The sequence below is a fragment of the Carettochelys insculpta genome, chromosome 5 (genome assembly GCF_033958435.1).
Source record: "Carettochelys insculpta isolate YL-2023 chromosome 5, ASM3395843v1, whole genome shotgun sequence".
NCBI lineage: Eukaryota > Metazoa > Chordata > Testudines > Carettochelyidae > Carettochelys > Carettochelys insculpta.
The window spans coordinates 88,531,147-88,546,160 of record NC_134141.1 but is presented as its reverse complement, the minus strand read 5'-3'; the positions used below and the strand labels follow the sequence as shown (position 1 = coordinate 88,546,160).

Genomic DNA, 15,014 nt, shown 5'->3' with positions numbered 1-15,014 from the left:
CTGAAAATACTTTCAACTTTTCATGGAAATCTATTGTAATGCACAATGCCTATTGGTCTTCTTTTTAGGTAAAACTGATTGTGGTATGCAGAAATTAAGACAAGGAAGGAAAGAAATATGGCTATGTCTACACTAGCATTCCTCTTTTGAAAGAGGCATGCAAATGAGGGAAATCGAAAATGCAAATTGCGTGCAGATTAACATATTTGGCACCTCGTTTGCATATTCTCTCAAAAGAGCTTCCTTTTGAAAGAGCCATGTCTACACTGCTTCTCTTTTGAAAGAATATGCAAATGGTGTGCCAGATATGTAAATTGGCTCCTCATTTGCATTTTTATTTCCCTAATTTGCATGCCTCTTTCAAAAAAGGCATGCTAGTGTAGACACAGCCAAGGATGGTCATAACCTGGAAGATTAGCTTTGCCATGAGTTGGAGATGAGGAAGTGAGTTATGGAAGTTCAGAGGAATACATTTGAGACTTCAGAACCATAAGCCAGTCTCCCTTTACATGTAACACTGGGCAGCATTATTTTCAGTTTCTTTTGCTGTTTGATAGTAACAGAGAGGGAACCGTGCTAGTATATATACTAAAAAAAAAAAAAAAAAAAGCAGTCACATAGCACTTTAAAGACCAACCAGATCATTTATTAGGTGAGCTTTTGTGGGACAGACCCACTTCTTCAGACCATAGCCAGACCAGAACAGACTAGTCTGAAGAAGTGGGTATGTCCCACGAAAGCTCACCTAATAAATTATTTTGTTAGTCTTTAAACTGCTACTTGACTGCTTTTTTGTTTTGCTCTTTCATGTGTGAACCATTTTTGATTATTCTGTATTTGCATCTGTTGCTGCTTTGGCTCAGTTTTGCCCACCTTTCACCTTTGTAATGGCAGCTGGTGTGGGGACAATGTTTACCTTCACTAAAGCTTGGGAAAGTGTGGTTGGAGGTAAAACGGATAAATAAAAAAAATGACATGTTCACCATATTTATTTCATCCAAAGCTAGCTCATATCATACCCTTGCAGCAAGAGGTGATTAGCCCCCATGTATTTGCCCCACAGCTCAAGGACCCAGTGGAATAAGGTATCTTTCACAGCCTTTGCTGTAGTGGATGCTGTAGGCAGTTTTCAAACCATCAGTGTCTTCCTTCCATTTTCCCTGCTCCTCCCAGCTTGTGAAGTACTTAATGGGCCCCCAGCTGGAAATATTTTGATCCAGAAATACTGTTGCATTGTCTCCTTCACAGCCTCAGCTCCCTGGACCAACTGTATCTGCTATGACATACCAGAACCAGGGATTCCCATAACATCGCCCCGCCCTCTACAGGATGGGAAACCACGATGCATCAGTGGAGATGTAGTCTGACTAGAGTCTATGCTGTAGAGAAGAGTGGAAGGATGATGCACCCCAACTACTATTATTCAGGGGCACAGCGGAAGCATTTCATATCTCTTTTTTGGCTGTTTGTAGTGAAAATAGTTGAATTTTTCTAAATAAAAATGTCTAGGAAAAATCGACAAATTATTTATCATTTTCTATGGAAGAAATATCCTATTTTCTGATCAGCTTCAATAATTAACCTGCGATTCCTCAATGGCAAGCTAGAGCACTGTAAATACAAAACCTTACAGAAGTTACCTGAGAGGTAAGGAGAAGACAGTGAATCTCTAACTTTCACTTACACCCCAAGGGGAGCTCTTCGTCAGGAGTCCTGGCCAACCATGGACCAGGCAAAGTTTTCACCTAGAATTTTTTCTCTTTCATAGGCCATGGCTACACTAGCTGCCGTCTTTCGAAAGGGTATGCTAGGGAACCACTTTGGTATGAATATATAGCACCTCATTAGCATAATGGGAGTCTCACACGTTTTGAAAGTGCTGCTTTTGAAACGCACGCTGCTTGTGTAGATGGTCTTTTGAAAGGACCTCTGGACTTTGAAAGCCCCTTCTTCCCATTTGGTTTTGGGAAGAAAGGGCTTTTGAAGCCCAGTGGGGTGATATTTTGAAAGGCCCTGTCTACATGAGCAGCATGCATTTCGAAAGTGGCACTTTTGAAACCCACGTGGCTACCATTATGCTGATGAGGCACTGCATATTCATGAAGCCCCTCATTAGCATCTGCCAAAATGGCTCATTAGCATACCCCTTTCGAAAGATGGGGCTAGTGTAGCCACGGCCCTTGAGTCCACATATGGCTTTACACCTTTCTATGCAGCTAGGAATGAAAAAATTGTAACTTTCATTTTAACTGCTCCTCCTTTTGCTGCCTTGCTGTGCCAGCTAGCTTCTGCCTCCTTCCAAGCTTAGTTAAATCCTATTCCAGGAAAAGAACAGTGAGTTCCTACCCCAGTTTTAAAAGATCAGTTGTGTATGTGGCATGAAAAAAACTATAGACATGGTGGCTGTGAAAATTCATTGATGGTTCAGCATTAGGTACTGGCAAAAGCCCAGGGAGCTGCAGCTGTTCAAAATCACCCCAGGACAAGGCTGTAATCACATGGAGGCAAGCAGAGAAGCATCTGTCCAGGACACAGCTGTGGTGGGGCTGCTCAGGCTGATGACACCAGGCACCTTGTCCCAGCCCCTTGATGGATCATGTTCACACAGTGGGGTTTGGGGAGATTGTGCCACCTACACCCCTAGATTCATTGCTGTGGGCCACCCAGACTGCCTGGGCTGGCAGTGTGTGCTGGGTTCCTGGGGTACAACCTGGAACTGTGGGACGGCTAAGTCCCATCTCACCAACTTGAGCTGGACCTCATGCTGTGATGCTAATGTCAAGTTGCAAATCTGACAGCCACTGAACTTATGTTGACAGCCACAGGCAGGAATGTTCTTCCTGTCACTCACGAGCCAACAGTAGGGCGGTTTCCAGCTATTTCTCCCTCATCTCCAGCCTTGCACCACACAACTATACATTTTTGCGCAGGTCAGAGGTTTGGCCAGTGCAAGTTCATTACTTAGTTCACCCTTCTGATCAAAGTATAGTGGATGTGCCATAGTCCTGGTTAACTTGAGCTGAAATTTCCCAAGCACTTTAATGAAAACACACTGTTTTAGGCAAAATGTAAAGCAGATTTATCAACTACTTGAAGAGCATTTTTAGGGGTAAGTGTAAACATAAAGGTCAAAGATTGTTGCCTTAAGAGAACAAAAAGTAAGTTAGTTTTCTACACTCTAAACTTTTAGCCTAAGCAGAAGTGGAACTGAACAGCTTTTCTCACCCTGACAGATGTTACAACCCTTAGTTCCTCAGTTCACAGATTTAACATCTTTTCAGCTTGGAATCAGACTCTCTAAGGCGAAAGTCTTTGTCCTCTGCATCTTCTTCCAGGTGTCAAGTTTTGTGAGTGGAGGGGGAGAGTGATGATGCCAATTGCCCTGTTTTATAATTTCCTCTAGCATTCTGGAAAGATCCATGGTGTGATGTGGGGATTGCGCAGTCCTTGTTGCTTAGGCAATAGCCATTCCACATGTGTTTTCTCTAAGGCAAGAGTCAGCAACCTCTGGCATGTGAGCCGATTTTCATTGGTACACAAGGCAGGAACTCAGTCTCACCCATGCAGCCAGGAACTTGCTCAAAGCCATGCCACCTAAAATTTGCTTCATCAACTGGTCCTGCTAGAGACAGATAACTTCCCTTTTTTTCCCCTCTCCTTTCCCTCCCTGCTATATAAACTCTGGAGGCGGTTTCATTTATTTTTCCTTCTTACTCCAATCAGTGGAAGAAGTAGATCTTACACAGGAAAGCTCATGACCTAATACATTTGTTAGTCTCTAAGGCTGTGGTGTCCAATACACTCACATTTGCCAAATGTGGTAAATGGGGAAGTAGATTGTGGCAAATGCAACTGAGAGCCCCACAGATGGGGCACTCCTCTGGCTGCTCCATGCATGCACCCCACCACACAGTAGGACAAGTGCGTGGCAGCAGCAGGTTAGGCAGCTCTTCCAGACCTGGTGCATGGTACCTCAGGCACGGCAGCATGGTTTGCCAGCTGTGGTGCGGCTCCAGGCCTGCAGCATAGGCAATGTGGTTCCAGTGAGCATTGGAGGGAGGGGGAAGAGGTGCCTGGCAGCAGGGGTGATGCTGGGCTGGGGAGCTATGGCAATCTGGTGAATTATTCTTGGATGCCACTGCTCTAAGCTGCTCCATGACTGCTTGTTATTTGTGAAGCTGCAGAGGAACATGAGACCTGAGAAGTAACAAAGAGTAAGCTGTGCTAGTCTATACACTATCAAAACAAAAAGCAGTCAAGTAGCACTTTAAAGACTAGCAAAATAGTTTATTAGGTGAGCTGTCCCACGAAAGCTCACCTAATAGACTATTTTGCTAGTCTTTAAAGTGCTACTTGACTGCTTTTTGTTTTGATGAGACCTGAGACTATTCAATTGATCACTTTTCCAAGGCGGAGCTTGCTTTTAAGAATGGAGTTACACATCACAGAGCTGGAAGGCACCTTAGGAGGTCAAGTCCAGTCCCCTGCCCTTTTGGTAGGCCCAAGGAACATCCCCCCCTTTTTAAAAAAAAAAAAAAATCTGTTTGTCTCAGATCCATAAGTGTCCCCCTCAAGGATTAAACTCACAAGCCTGGGTTTAGCACGCCAACGCTCAAACCACGGAGAATGCCTGGGTTAGGGAATGAAAAGAATTGCCACAGTACATAGTGACTGAAAAACTGTTAATTCAAAACACCAGCTGCACTCTGCAGCCCACCCCCGCCCAGACCCAAGCAACCGCAGCCAATCTCCGGAGATGAAATCATACATGCAACACGCCGTCACTTGGTACCAACACACACGCACACAGAGCCCCTGACTCCAGGGCCCTGTCAGCCCGCCCCTAATTCGATTTGGAACGTCTGCAGGAATCAGCGCCCGGTAGCCACAGAAACGCATTCAGGGTGGAACGAGGATCGACCAATGAGTCTCGAGGGAAGACGAGGGGGCAGCCAATGAGCGGCGTCTGGTGCGTGGTTTAAACCTGCGGCGGAAGGGGCTGCTTAGGGAGTTGTGCTTTGCAGTTCAGTAGTGGTGGGGGTCAGAGCACAGCGCACTAGGCTGAGCAGCTGAAGCCGCAGCGGGGGAGCTGGGGTTCAGGGCTTTGTGGCGCAGGAGAGGCTATGGCGCTGCGGGTCAGCAGAGTAAGTATTCCCCCCGGGAGGGGTGGGTAGCTGTAGCCCTTTCTTCTCCAGCGGGCGGGGTGTGCGCGGTAGTGGCCCTATTAGCCGGGACCTGCTATCACTGGGGGTGCAAGCCCTGCTCCAGCAGCAGGGGGTGACGCTGCCTGGCTGCGGGGCCTCGCGCAGGCTTGGGTAAAGCCGCTTCATGGGCTTACCGCGGCCCCTGCATGTGCCGAGCCCGAGCAGGTCTAGCGTCGCTGCAGAGTTCGCGGGTGTGGCCGTGCCGCCCCCTCCCCTCCTCGGCAGAGCCGCCGCGCTGACCTGCCGCTCTTTGTCGCAGAACACGCGAGTCAGCACTGAAAACCAAGTGAGGAACAATGTGGCCGCTGTCGCCAAGCGGGACGCGGCTGCTGCCAAGCCCGGTCTCAGGCCGAGAACCGCCCTGGGGGACATCGGCAACAAAGTGGGCAAGCAGCCGCCCAAAGCGCTGCCCAAAAAGGTAAGGCCGCGCCAGGCCCCGCGCAGCCCCCTCCTCTTTCCCGCTGCCTGGCCTGCTCACAGCCCCTTCCTCTTTCCCTAGGAGGCGAAGCCCCCCGCTGCGGCCGCGAAGCCCCCGACCAAGAAAGCCCCGAGAGCCCCGGAGAAGATGATCGAGCCGGTTACGGAGCAGAAGCTCGTGCCTGAGCCTACTAAGGTATGAGTGCGCTGCCGGCCGCCACCAGCCCCTGCTCTGAGCTAGCCGCAGCCAGCGGGTCTCGTGGCCAGCCTGGAGGAGGGACTTTGCTGCTTCTCCCACCAAGCCCGACCTGACTCCTGCCTGGCTTGCAGCCTCTCCCTATGGCTCCTGCTTCTGCCACCACCTGCAGGCTTTGCCTCCTTTCCTGGGGAAAGGATACAAACAGGAGTGACTTCAGTAGCAGTTTGTGAGTGCGTTGTTTAGTAACTCATCAGTAGGATCCATCTAGGTATTGGTATGGCTCCATTAGTATCTGAGGGTTTGCCTGCACTGGAAAGGCTACAGCTGCTACCTAGGTCACTTTGGATGTGTCTTCTGTCAGCGCAGGCAATGTCTTCCCTTGCCCACCATGGAGTACCTAGGTCAATGGGGGAGACTCTTCAGCTGATCTAATGTAGCTGTGTTTGCATAACTCTTGTGCAGGTCACTCCTCAGTGTCTTGTATCTTCTGTGTACACTTACCTTCTAATGCTTGAGGTGGGGCAGTAGTAACAGCCGCCTGTTACAGAAAGAAAGGAAATGGAGGCACAGAAGACAGTGTCAGAACCTGCTGGAGGTGACAGAAGATAACTGCCCTATGCTGTTTACTCTGAAACACCTGTCATGCACTACTGTCAGACTTGGAAGCTAGTCTGCATGGACCACCAATATAACAACTATGGCTGTTAGGTTGTGCTCAACCCATGCTACCTAAGGCTGCAATGCTGTAGACCTTTAATAGATATCACTCTCAGAAATGGCTCATACTTAAAGGTACTCCTTCTTATGGCTTAAGACCTCTTCAGACAAGACACTAATGCTGACCTATAAAACATGCTTTATGTGAACATGACATTGAGGATGCTATGTAGAAGCAGATCCCTTGATAATCACTTATCCCCAAAAATAGGAGTATGTATTTAGATACAAATCTACCATGCTAATATAACTAGCTTACTGATGTAATGATTAACAGTACAGAAGCTTAGTATGTTCTGTTGCATGCATATATCAGAAGTGGTTTGTTGGCTTCACTCAGATTGTAGTAGTCTCAGTTAATATTGCTATAGACCTAATCTGCAAGCCCTCATGACCAACTTTCAGAGACTCTACTCTTGTGAAGGCTTCTCCAGTAGACCTGATGGGTACTAAAGCTTAAAATTTGTCCCCAGTTGGAGTCTCCATCTTCAAGCCCAATGGAGACCTCTGGATGTGTGCCAGCAGAAGATGTCTTGTGCCAGGCTTTTTCTGATGTCTTGCTTGAAGTGAAAGATGTAGATGCAGATGATGGTGCTGACCCAAATCTCTGTAGTGAATATGTAAAGGACATCTACAGCTATCTCAGAGACCTTGAGGTTGGTATGAACATCAAAGAACCATATCTGGTCTTTCTACTTGGCCCTGTTTCCATATCTCTGGTGCAATTACTACTCTGGGAAACTAGACACCTGCTTGTTGGTACTCAGGTACAGGAGCCTAACTCCTGTAGGCAAGCATTTCTCTTAAGCGAACAGCCTAGACCAGAGAAACGGAGCATGAGGAGGTATCTTTCATTGTACCCTCTTCTGTCTGTGAGATGTTATTGAGACACACAATGCTCTAGTATACCTCAGGTGTGGTTTTTTGTTCCCCCGCCCCCAACAGAACTTGGCTCAATAAGAGTAACATGGTGGGTGAGGGAATCATCTTGTTTAAGCAGTATATTTGTAACCTATTGGTCACAAGATCTAACAGATTCTAAACAGCTTGTTCCGCTAATTGCCATTGGTACTGGCATTGTTACATTTAAGCAATGTATCCTACTGCTGTGTTCAGATAGCTCTCTGCCAAAGAAGCTAGATTCTGCAGGTCTGTTGGTCAAAACTAAGAAACAGAAAATCGCTGAAAGGTCTACAGTAGTGCTAATGCTCCAACATATCAGAACTAAGTCAGTAACAAATACTCTTCTTCCATGCAGAAGCAACAGTTTGTCAGACAAAAATACCTGGCAGGCCAGGAAGTTACTGGAAACATGCGGGCTATACTAATTGACTGGCTAATACAAGTGCAAATGAAATTCAGACTACTTCCAGAGACTATGTACATGACTGCTGCCATCATTGATCGCTACCTGCAGGTAAGGTATGCCAGGACCACTTGGAATCCTGGCAAAGGACCTTGCTCTCTGGCACACAGCAGACAACAGAGAAATCTGAACCAGCACAAGCTGAATCTTAATGTTGTCACTAGAGCAAAGACTGATTTGACTTTCATAACATCAAAACTAATGATCCAGGAGGCTGAATTTCAAATGTAACAGGGTGGGCTAAGTAGAACTAAGATCTGAATGCTACATTTGTGGCCCTAACTTGTCACTAGCACACTAAAACATGACTTGTGTCAACACTTAATCTAGAAGCTTATTTTCCTATAATTGCTGATTTAAGTTTTAATGCTCTACATCTAAATACTTCCTGGCCACTTAACAGTTTGGGGTTTTCATCTGCATGGAAGCTGGCTGGCCTGTGGTGAAAAATGACAAGTCAATCAATCTTAAATAAGGTTTCCTATTGCAGGACAACAGTGTATCCAAGAATATGTTGCAGCTGGTTGGTGTCACCGCCATGTTTATTGCCAGCAAGTATGAGGAAATGTATCCCCCTGAAATTGGGGACTTTGCCTTTGTAACAGACCACACTTACACCAAGTATCAGATCAAACAGATGGAAATGAAGATTCTAAAAGCACTAGACTTTGCCTTGGGCCGTCCTCTGCCGCTGCACTTTCTAAGGAGGGCATCAAAAATTGGAGAGGTAAAATTCATGAGTTGTTAACAGATACAGGAGTGCTAAACTGACATGTAAGTACATAGGAAGGCATTGATAAATAGCACAGATAAAATTGTCCTGCTTCTCCAAAATTGAAGTCTTTGTTTTAGGTAGCCCCTAGCTACCAGCCATTCACAATAGTTGCACGTCCTCCTAATAGAGGTGCTAGTGGACATTACTAAGTTGCTGCTAGTGCAGGCTAAAGAACCTGCAAATGGCAGAAATACGTGCACTAACAATGGGACAAGAGTTTCATAAGCTGTGCAACAAGATAGATATGGGATTGGACTGTCTTCTTCTACACAATTGAAAATGAAGCAGAATGGGGTGGCTTCTCCCATCAACTACTAATACTTGACTGTCATTGTAGGTGGATTTAGAACAGCACACTCTAGCTAAATATCTGATGGAATTATCCCTGGTGGATTATGAAATGGTACACTACCCTCCATCCCAGATTGCTGCAGCTGCTTTTTGCTTGTCTCTAAAGGTTCTTGGTGGTGGAGAGTGGGTAAGTCTCTAGTGCCTGATAACTTGAGAATAAAGTGATCAAATGGCTCTGGTTAACATAAAAGAATGCTCAATGTAAAGCCACTAAAATCCAGCCTGCTAGGATGAGCAAATTTAATGTGGTGTGTTCTGTCCCTACAATTAGCAGAGCCCCCAGATGCCTAAATCCAGAAAAAAGGAAATCTTAGTCTCAAGAGAAATCCCTTTCTGCATCTATTAAAACAGGTCTGTAGAACAAACTCTGATCAGTATAGAAATGTGGATTCACAAAGTATCCATCTTAATGAGATGGATGAGTCTGACACAGCAGCCAATTGTGCTGCATCTGTGAGGGAGGCCCACCCCCGATTTGTGCACCCCTGGATTAGGGTACATGGTTCTAATTACCAAATGTGGGGGGGTGGCCCTCTGGGCATAGGACCAACAAGCTCCTACTAAATAGGATAGGGGTTGTGGAGAGCAACTATCTTCCCACCCTAGAAAAAGGAACATGGGTGTAGACTGTCCTACAACTTGAGAAATAGAGGCGCCAACTCTGGGTGCTTAGCAGCCACAGGTAGTTGCCAATAGCTGATCTTGCCAGATGGCTATCTGGGACTGCTGCATGTGCCAAGCAGGCTGTTTGTAGCAACATAACAGCTGCACACGGGCAAGTTCCCTGCTCCTTCCTCATACTGCAGGCAGGTGAGTGCTTTTTCCCTTCAAGGCAGGAGGAGCTGGGCTAGGGGGATAATCAGCCATGCCAGGGCAGTTTTACAAAGTAAGCTGCTGGGGGAGAAAATGGGGGTAGGCTGCCACCAGCCACCCACAGGCCCAGGAGCTGCTGGAGAGAGGAGAAGGAGACAGGGTGGGTAGCTTCTCTGATCCTGCTGGGGGTTTCTCAAGGGTCAAGCTAGTCTTCTCAGCCCACCCAGGTGTCTTCCTTCCCCCCATTCCCAACCAGGACCTTAGTGGGGGCTGATGGAAAGGATGTGGCTCCTTCAAACTTTTCTTACTCTTGAGTCTGACCTTGTAACTTCTACCATAGCCTCACCGGCCAAGGGCAAGCAACTTCTTTAAACTCCCTCACCATAGCCACACCTATTCCACCATGGCTTTGAGAGTTCCTAAGCCCTGCCTGATACCATTCCCCATGCTCCCAGTCCAAGCCGAACTGGGATCGCCACTGTAACTTTTTAACTGATCCATGTGTGGAGGACCAGAAAGGTACTACACACATGGACTGTCTCTAGATAGTGCCTTATTCTCAAACTAAGCAATTTGTGATAGGCAAATTCCATAACCTATTTTAAAATAGGGCTTTATTTCAGCATGTGAGGCTTTTGGCACATGGCCCTATCTAAACAGCATATTTTGAGGCATCCGTGTGTTCCTCATGCAGTGAAGCATACAGGGATGCTGGAATAGCATGCCCATTATCCCAAACTGTTAGACACAGGCAGCTATCTCGGGAGATCACACTAGCGCAAAACAGCATCTGCTACATTGACAGCCCCAGGCTATTTCCACCAAATAGCCTACAGGAAGGCCATGGTTGTCCCTTCTACTCTTCCCCATGAAGCTTGCTGGAGAAGGATTTCCTGTCAGCCCCATTACTTCATGTATAAGTAATGATACTCCTTCCCCTAGATCTGCACCAACTCTAGAGAAATTCCATCCACTGCACCCACTCCTTCCCCTTATCTGCCCAGAGCCAGAAGAAGCTGCCTTCCTTGCTCTGCATTGGGCCTTCTGTGGTCCTCTTGCACTAGGAAGCTGGGCTGTAGCAGCCTGGGGGAGGTAGCACTCTTCCTTGCTCACTTCCACTGCACCCTTGGCCAAGGTCCCCTGCTGGTGTCCTCCATGCTGACTACTGCACTCTATAATTTTGGTGCAAGTGAACTTTGGGGCGGGGTGATGGAGTCCTGGGGCTTAGAATCTGAAGCAACACAGCAGGATGAGGGCAGGGTACCCAAAAGCAAAAGTCAGCACCTATGCCTTTCTCTGGGTTTTTTCCAGCAGCTTACACTAATATAGATCTGGTTACCTTGTTCTAGACACCAACTTTACAACACTACATGACTTACACAGAGACTGCTCTTCACCCTGTCATGCAACATATGGCAAAGAATGTGATCCAAGTGAACCGGGGTCTTACCAAGCACACGGTAAGGAACGTCTCTTCCTCTACAGGATGGGTGGGGCAGCAGTTGAAACAAAGTACATGGTGCAGCACAACTTTTAACTCAACAGTAAGCAGTTCACTGTATTTACCTCATATCTTGAATCTTTAGCATCCAAGTGATATTTTGGTCTACCTAGCATAGCTTTAGCTCATGGAAAAGCATCCTTAACTGTGGGTTTAGAATCTTGGTTGGTAGACCTGCCATGGACAAGCTGACCAGTGTTCAGCTCTCCAATCTAGTGGGGACTGAGATCCTTCCAGCAAATCCATAGAGTTGGAATATGCCTGACTTTACTTTCTTCTTGTTTCAGACTGTCAAGAACAAATATGCCAGCAGCAAACATGCTAAGATTAGCACTCTTCCACAGCTAAACTCTGCAGTCATACAGGGTCTGGCTAAGCCTCTGTCAAAAGCATTATAACTTTTTTTTAATATAACTCTAGCAGAATTAGACAAGTTGGCACTATGTGTCATATATGGTTTGTGTGTAAATATATATAATGGATTTGTCCTTTAAGCTTTTAATAAAGCATTTTATGCTGTTTACAGTAACTTGTTTCCCATTAATCTCAGTAGAACCGCTTTTGGTGACAAATCTCATACTCACCTTTTATGGCTCTCATGTCTTACCTCCCAAGTGCATGAGGCACAGGGAAGGATTTCTTTCAATAACTGATTCACTCCTGCATTAAAAAGCAGAGGACTAATAGCAAAACAAACCCTCCCCACATGTCAACTATACTCATGAGTGCAAGGGCAGCTCTCCCATCAGAACTGCTGAAATGTTAGTTCACTGTAGAAAGCAAAGATGTTTGCTTCAGCCTATAGCTTTTAAGAACTCAGAAGGTAGCTTACTAGGTGTACAACTGTCCAGTCCCTCTGGAAATAACTGAAAGGCAGTATGTGGACCAGGTGAAGTTCATCTAACCAGCTCACTAAACTTTTATGTAGCATCTGGAATGTTTAACTCTCCCCAGAACAGTATTCAACAGGTACTGATCTTGATCTAAATCATGTCTCAAGGAGTTTGTTCCGATACTGAAATAGTAAAAGTAGTCTTAAGTACAATTCTGAGTTCTGCCAAAGTAGGTAAGTGGCTAGTTGGAAGACCTGTAATAACACTTGTACATGATATGGGGTAACTGGTCAGTACTGTAAAACCCACAGGGAGAGGGATTGGCCTGCTAAACCTAGGGTTGTGAATTCAGCCCTTGAGGGGCCATTTTAGGGATCTGGGGCAAATAGAGGTGGGTGGGTGTCTTGTGTGGTTGTGGTTTGTTTTTTTTATTTAAAAAAAAAAGTGATCCTCAGTTTTTTTTACTTCAGGCTCAACAGTGCTACAATAAATTGCTCAGAACTCCAAGACTGCATGAAAGGATTCTGACTTATGCACGCAGGCTCTACTGTACCTGACTTTTGAGGTTGCACTTAACTCACATTAAACACAAGTTAAGTGCAACTCAAAATCTGGCACCCTCACCTGCCACAGCCCCAGGAGTTGCCTTTAAAAAGGAGCTCTAGGTCCCCCTGCTCCTTCTCTGGCTGCAAAGCAGGCAGACTGGGTGCATGGCTCCTATCACCACTTGCATTCACATGTGCCCTTGTGTAACTTGAATTTCATGTAACTCTGGCATAACTTGAGTACTGTATTTTCCACACTATTCCAAATAGTTACTTGTTTGCCTAACCAGGTAAAATAAGATGCAAGGTAAGCTCCAGCTGTCATGTTTATAACCTGAAGTGGACTGTTGCATACAGTGAGCACAGCCTGAGATTAAAGAGGATTCTTTGAGAATACATAACTTCAAAGTGATGGGACAAAAATTCTGTATTATGCATAAAGGTAGGTATCAGTCAGGGGTATTTCTACAAAGTCTAAGTCACAAGTAATACAAATTCAGCTATAGTGAGCTGTCTAGACTTAAATCCTTTAACTTAGACTTGGGTTGAGTGGTGGCTTAGTGGACCAGTGTTGCTTGTAAGGAGACCAGGGCCCTGGCTGTCTAGGGTTCCCTCTAACTTTTTCCCTCCATGGCAGAACATTATGTGCACTCTCTGTAGAAACACAGTACTCAGCTGGGTAGCACCCCTCTTGGCTCCAGTTAGGGGAGAGGGTTCAAGTATCAAGGTAGCTTCTCACACCCTGTCTCTGGTGTGCCTGTAGTCCTTCCACAGGCCCTGATCCCTTTTCCAGGCTATGGTGGGAGCCAGCAAGGGCCAGTTAAGTTTTTGCTGTCTCTTGTTCCACCCAGGCCCCACATCCCACAAAATGCAGGACCCAGAGTAACTGCACCAAACCATCCAATGGCAACATAGCTCTGCTAGCAGGCTTGGGCTAGCATGTCCCTGCAAATCCTAGAAAGAGGGAGGGCCAAAGTGGGGTAATGATAAAATCAAATATTTTAAATACATTTAATAAAAATGTCAGAGGCCTTAAACAGTTGGCATGTAGAGAATTACAGGTATTGCTTCCTTAAAAGAGCTAGCAAATCACGCTTTAGCCTCAAGCTAGTTTTGTTCAAGCTTCCAAGAATTGTATGCATGGCATCTGCAGAGCCACTATGCTTACTCTAATGGTACAAGTGCACTTAAACATCTGGCACAAGCATTATACAGTGCTACACCTGGGCAGTTCGAAAGCAAAGAAGCAGCTGTATTTATGATAGAATTCACAGGACAAGCTCAATGAAATGTCAGGCTGGGGCTGAACTGTGGGATGATCAGGGTATGGAACCTGACAAAAGGGAAGGACTCGTATGGATCAGGTCACACCAAAGATGGGTCTGAGAGCAAAACACTGGTAGAAGGAGCTGTGCTGCCCACTGGGCCCCTCCAGAAAGTCCAGCCTGTTAGGTGGAAGAAAACAGCTACTGCTGTTGCTCACTGCAAAAGAGGAAATGGTCTCTTTAAAGTGAATGGAAGGCCCCTGGAAATGATTGAGCATAGAACCCTGCAGTACAAACTGCATGAACCTGTGCTAGGCAAGGACCCCCTTGCTGATGTTGACATCAGAGTCTGTCAAGTCTAGTAGCCATGTAGCACAAGCATACACAATTGCTCAGTCTATTTCCAAAGGACTGGTGGCTTAGTATCAGAAGCATGTTGATGAAGCCTCCAAGAAGGAAAATCAAGGCTTTCACAATCCAGTATGCTAGAACATGGCTAGTTGCAGATCCACATCACTGAGAGTCCAAGAAGTTTGGTGGACCTGGTGCCCATGCACTCCACCATAAGTTTTACTGCTAAAATTGTTCTTTACCCTTGTGTCTTGCAATAAATATAAGGAACGGTAAATAAATATTTAAAGTTTCTAAATGTTAAAACAAACAAACCACTCGCAAATAAAATTCATCGTTCCGCTGAGCCATGGCGGGTGCAGGGCTGGACAGGAGACCCCAGAGCTCGTAAATGACTGCCTCGCTCTCCTCCGGGGACTTCTCCTAGACACGGCCTTCCGCGCCAACTCCGTGCCTCCAGCTGGGTACACTTAACCCATCCCTCTCCATTCTAGGGCCGCTGGAGCCCCGCCCCGCGCTTTCCTTGCAGGAGCCACGCCCTTTTCCTCCTGCTCTCCCCCTCCCTGTTGGAGCCACGTCTCTCTCCTTCCCCCTCCCTGATGGTACCGCTGGAGCCTCGCCCTCCCCAATCCACCCTGCCGTCCCGCCCCTGCGCGCGCGGACTATCCTCCCATCAG

General features: G+C 46.5%; 1 protein-coding gene and 1 pseudogene across 1 annotated transcript; both read left to right on the top strand.

The window, feature by feature from the left end:
- Positions 1-5,043: 5,043 nt before the first annotated feature.
- Positions 5,044-11,866, top strand: CCNB1 (cyclin B1). The gene is made up of 9 exons (XM_074994263.1): positions 5,044-5,144; positions 5,464-5,622; positions 5,704-5,817; positions 7,011-7,193; positions 7,796-7,954; positions 8,394-8,630; positions 9,016-9,156; positions 11,192-11,302; positions 11,631-11,866. The coding sequence occupies exons 1-9, from the start codon at positions 5,124-5,126 to the stop codon at positions 11,739-11,741; spliced, it is 1,236 nt and encodes a 411-aa protein (XP_074850364.1). The 5' UTR covers positions 5,044-5,123; the 3' UTR covers positions 11,742-11,866.
- Positions 11,867-14,036: 2,170 nt separating this feature from the next.
- Positions 14,037-14,566, top strand: LOC142013934 (small ribosomal subunit protein uS9-like; annotated as a pseudogene).
- The last annotated feature ends 448 nt before the right edge of the window (positions 14,567-15,014 follow it).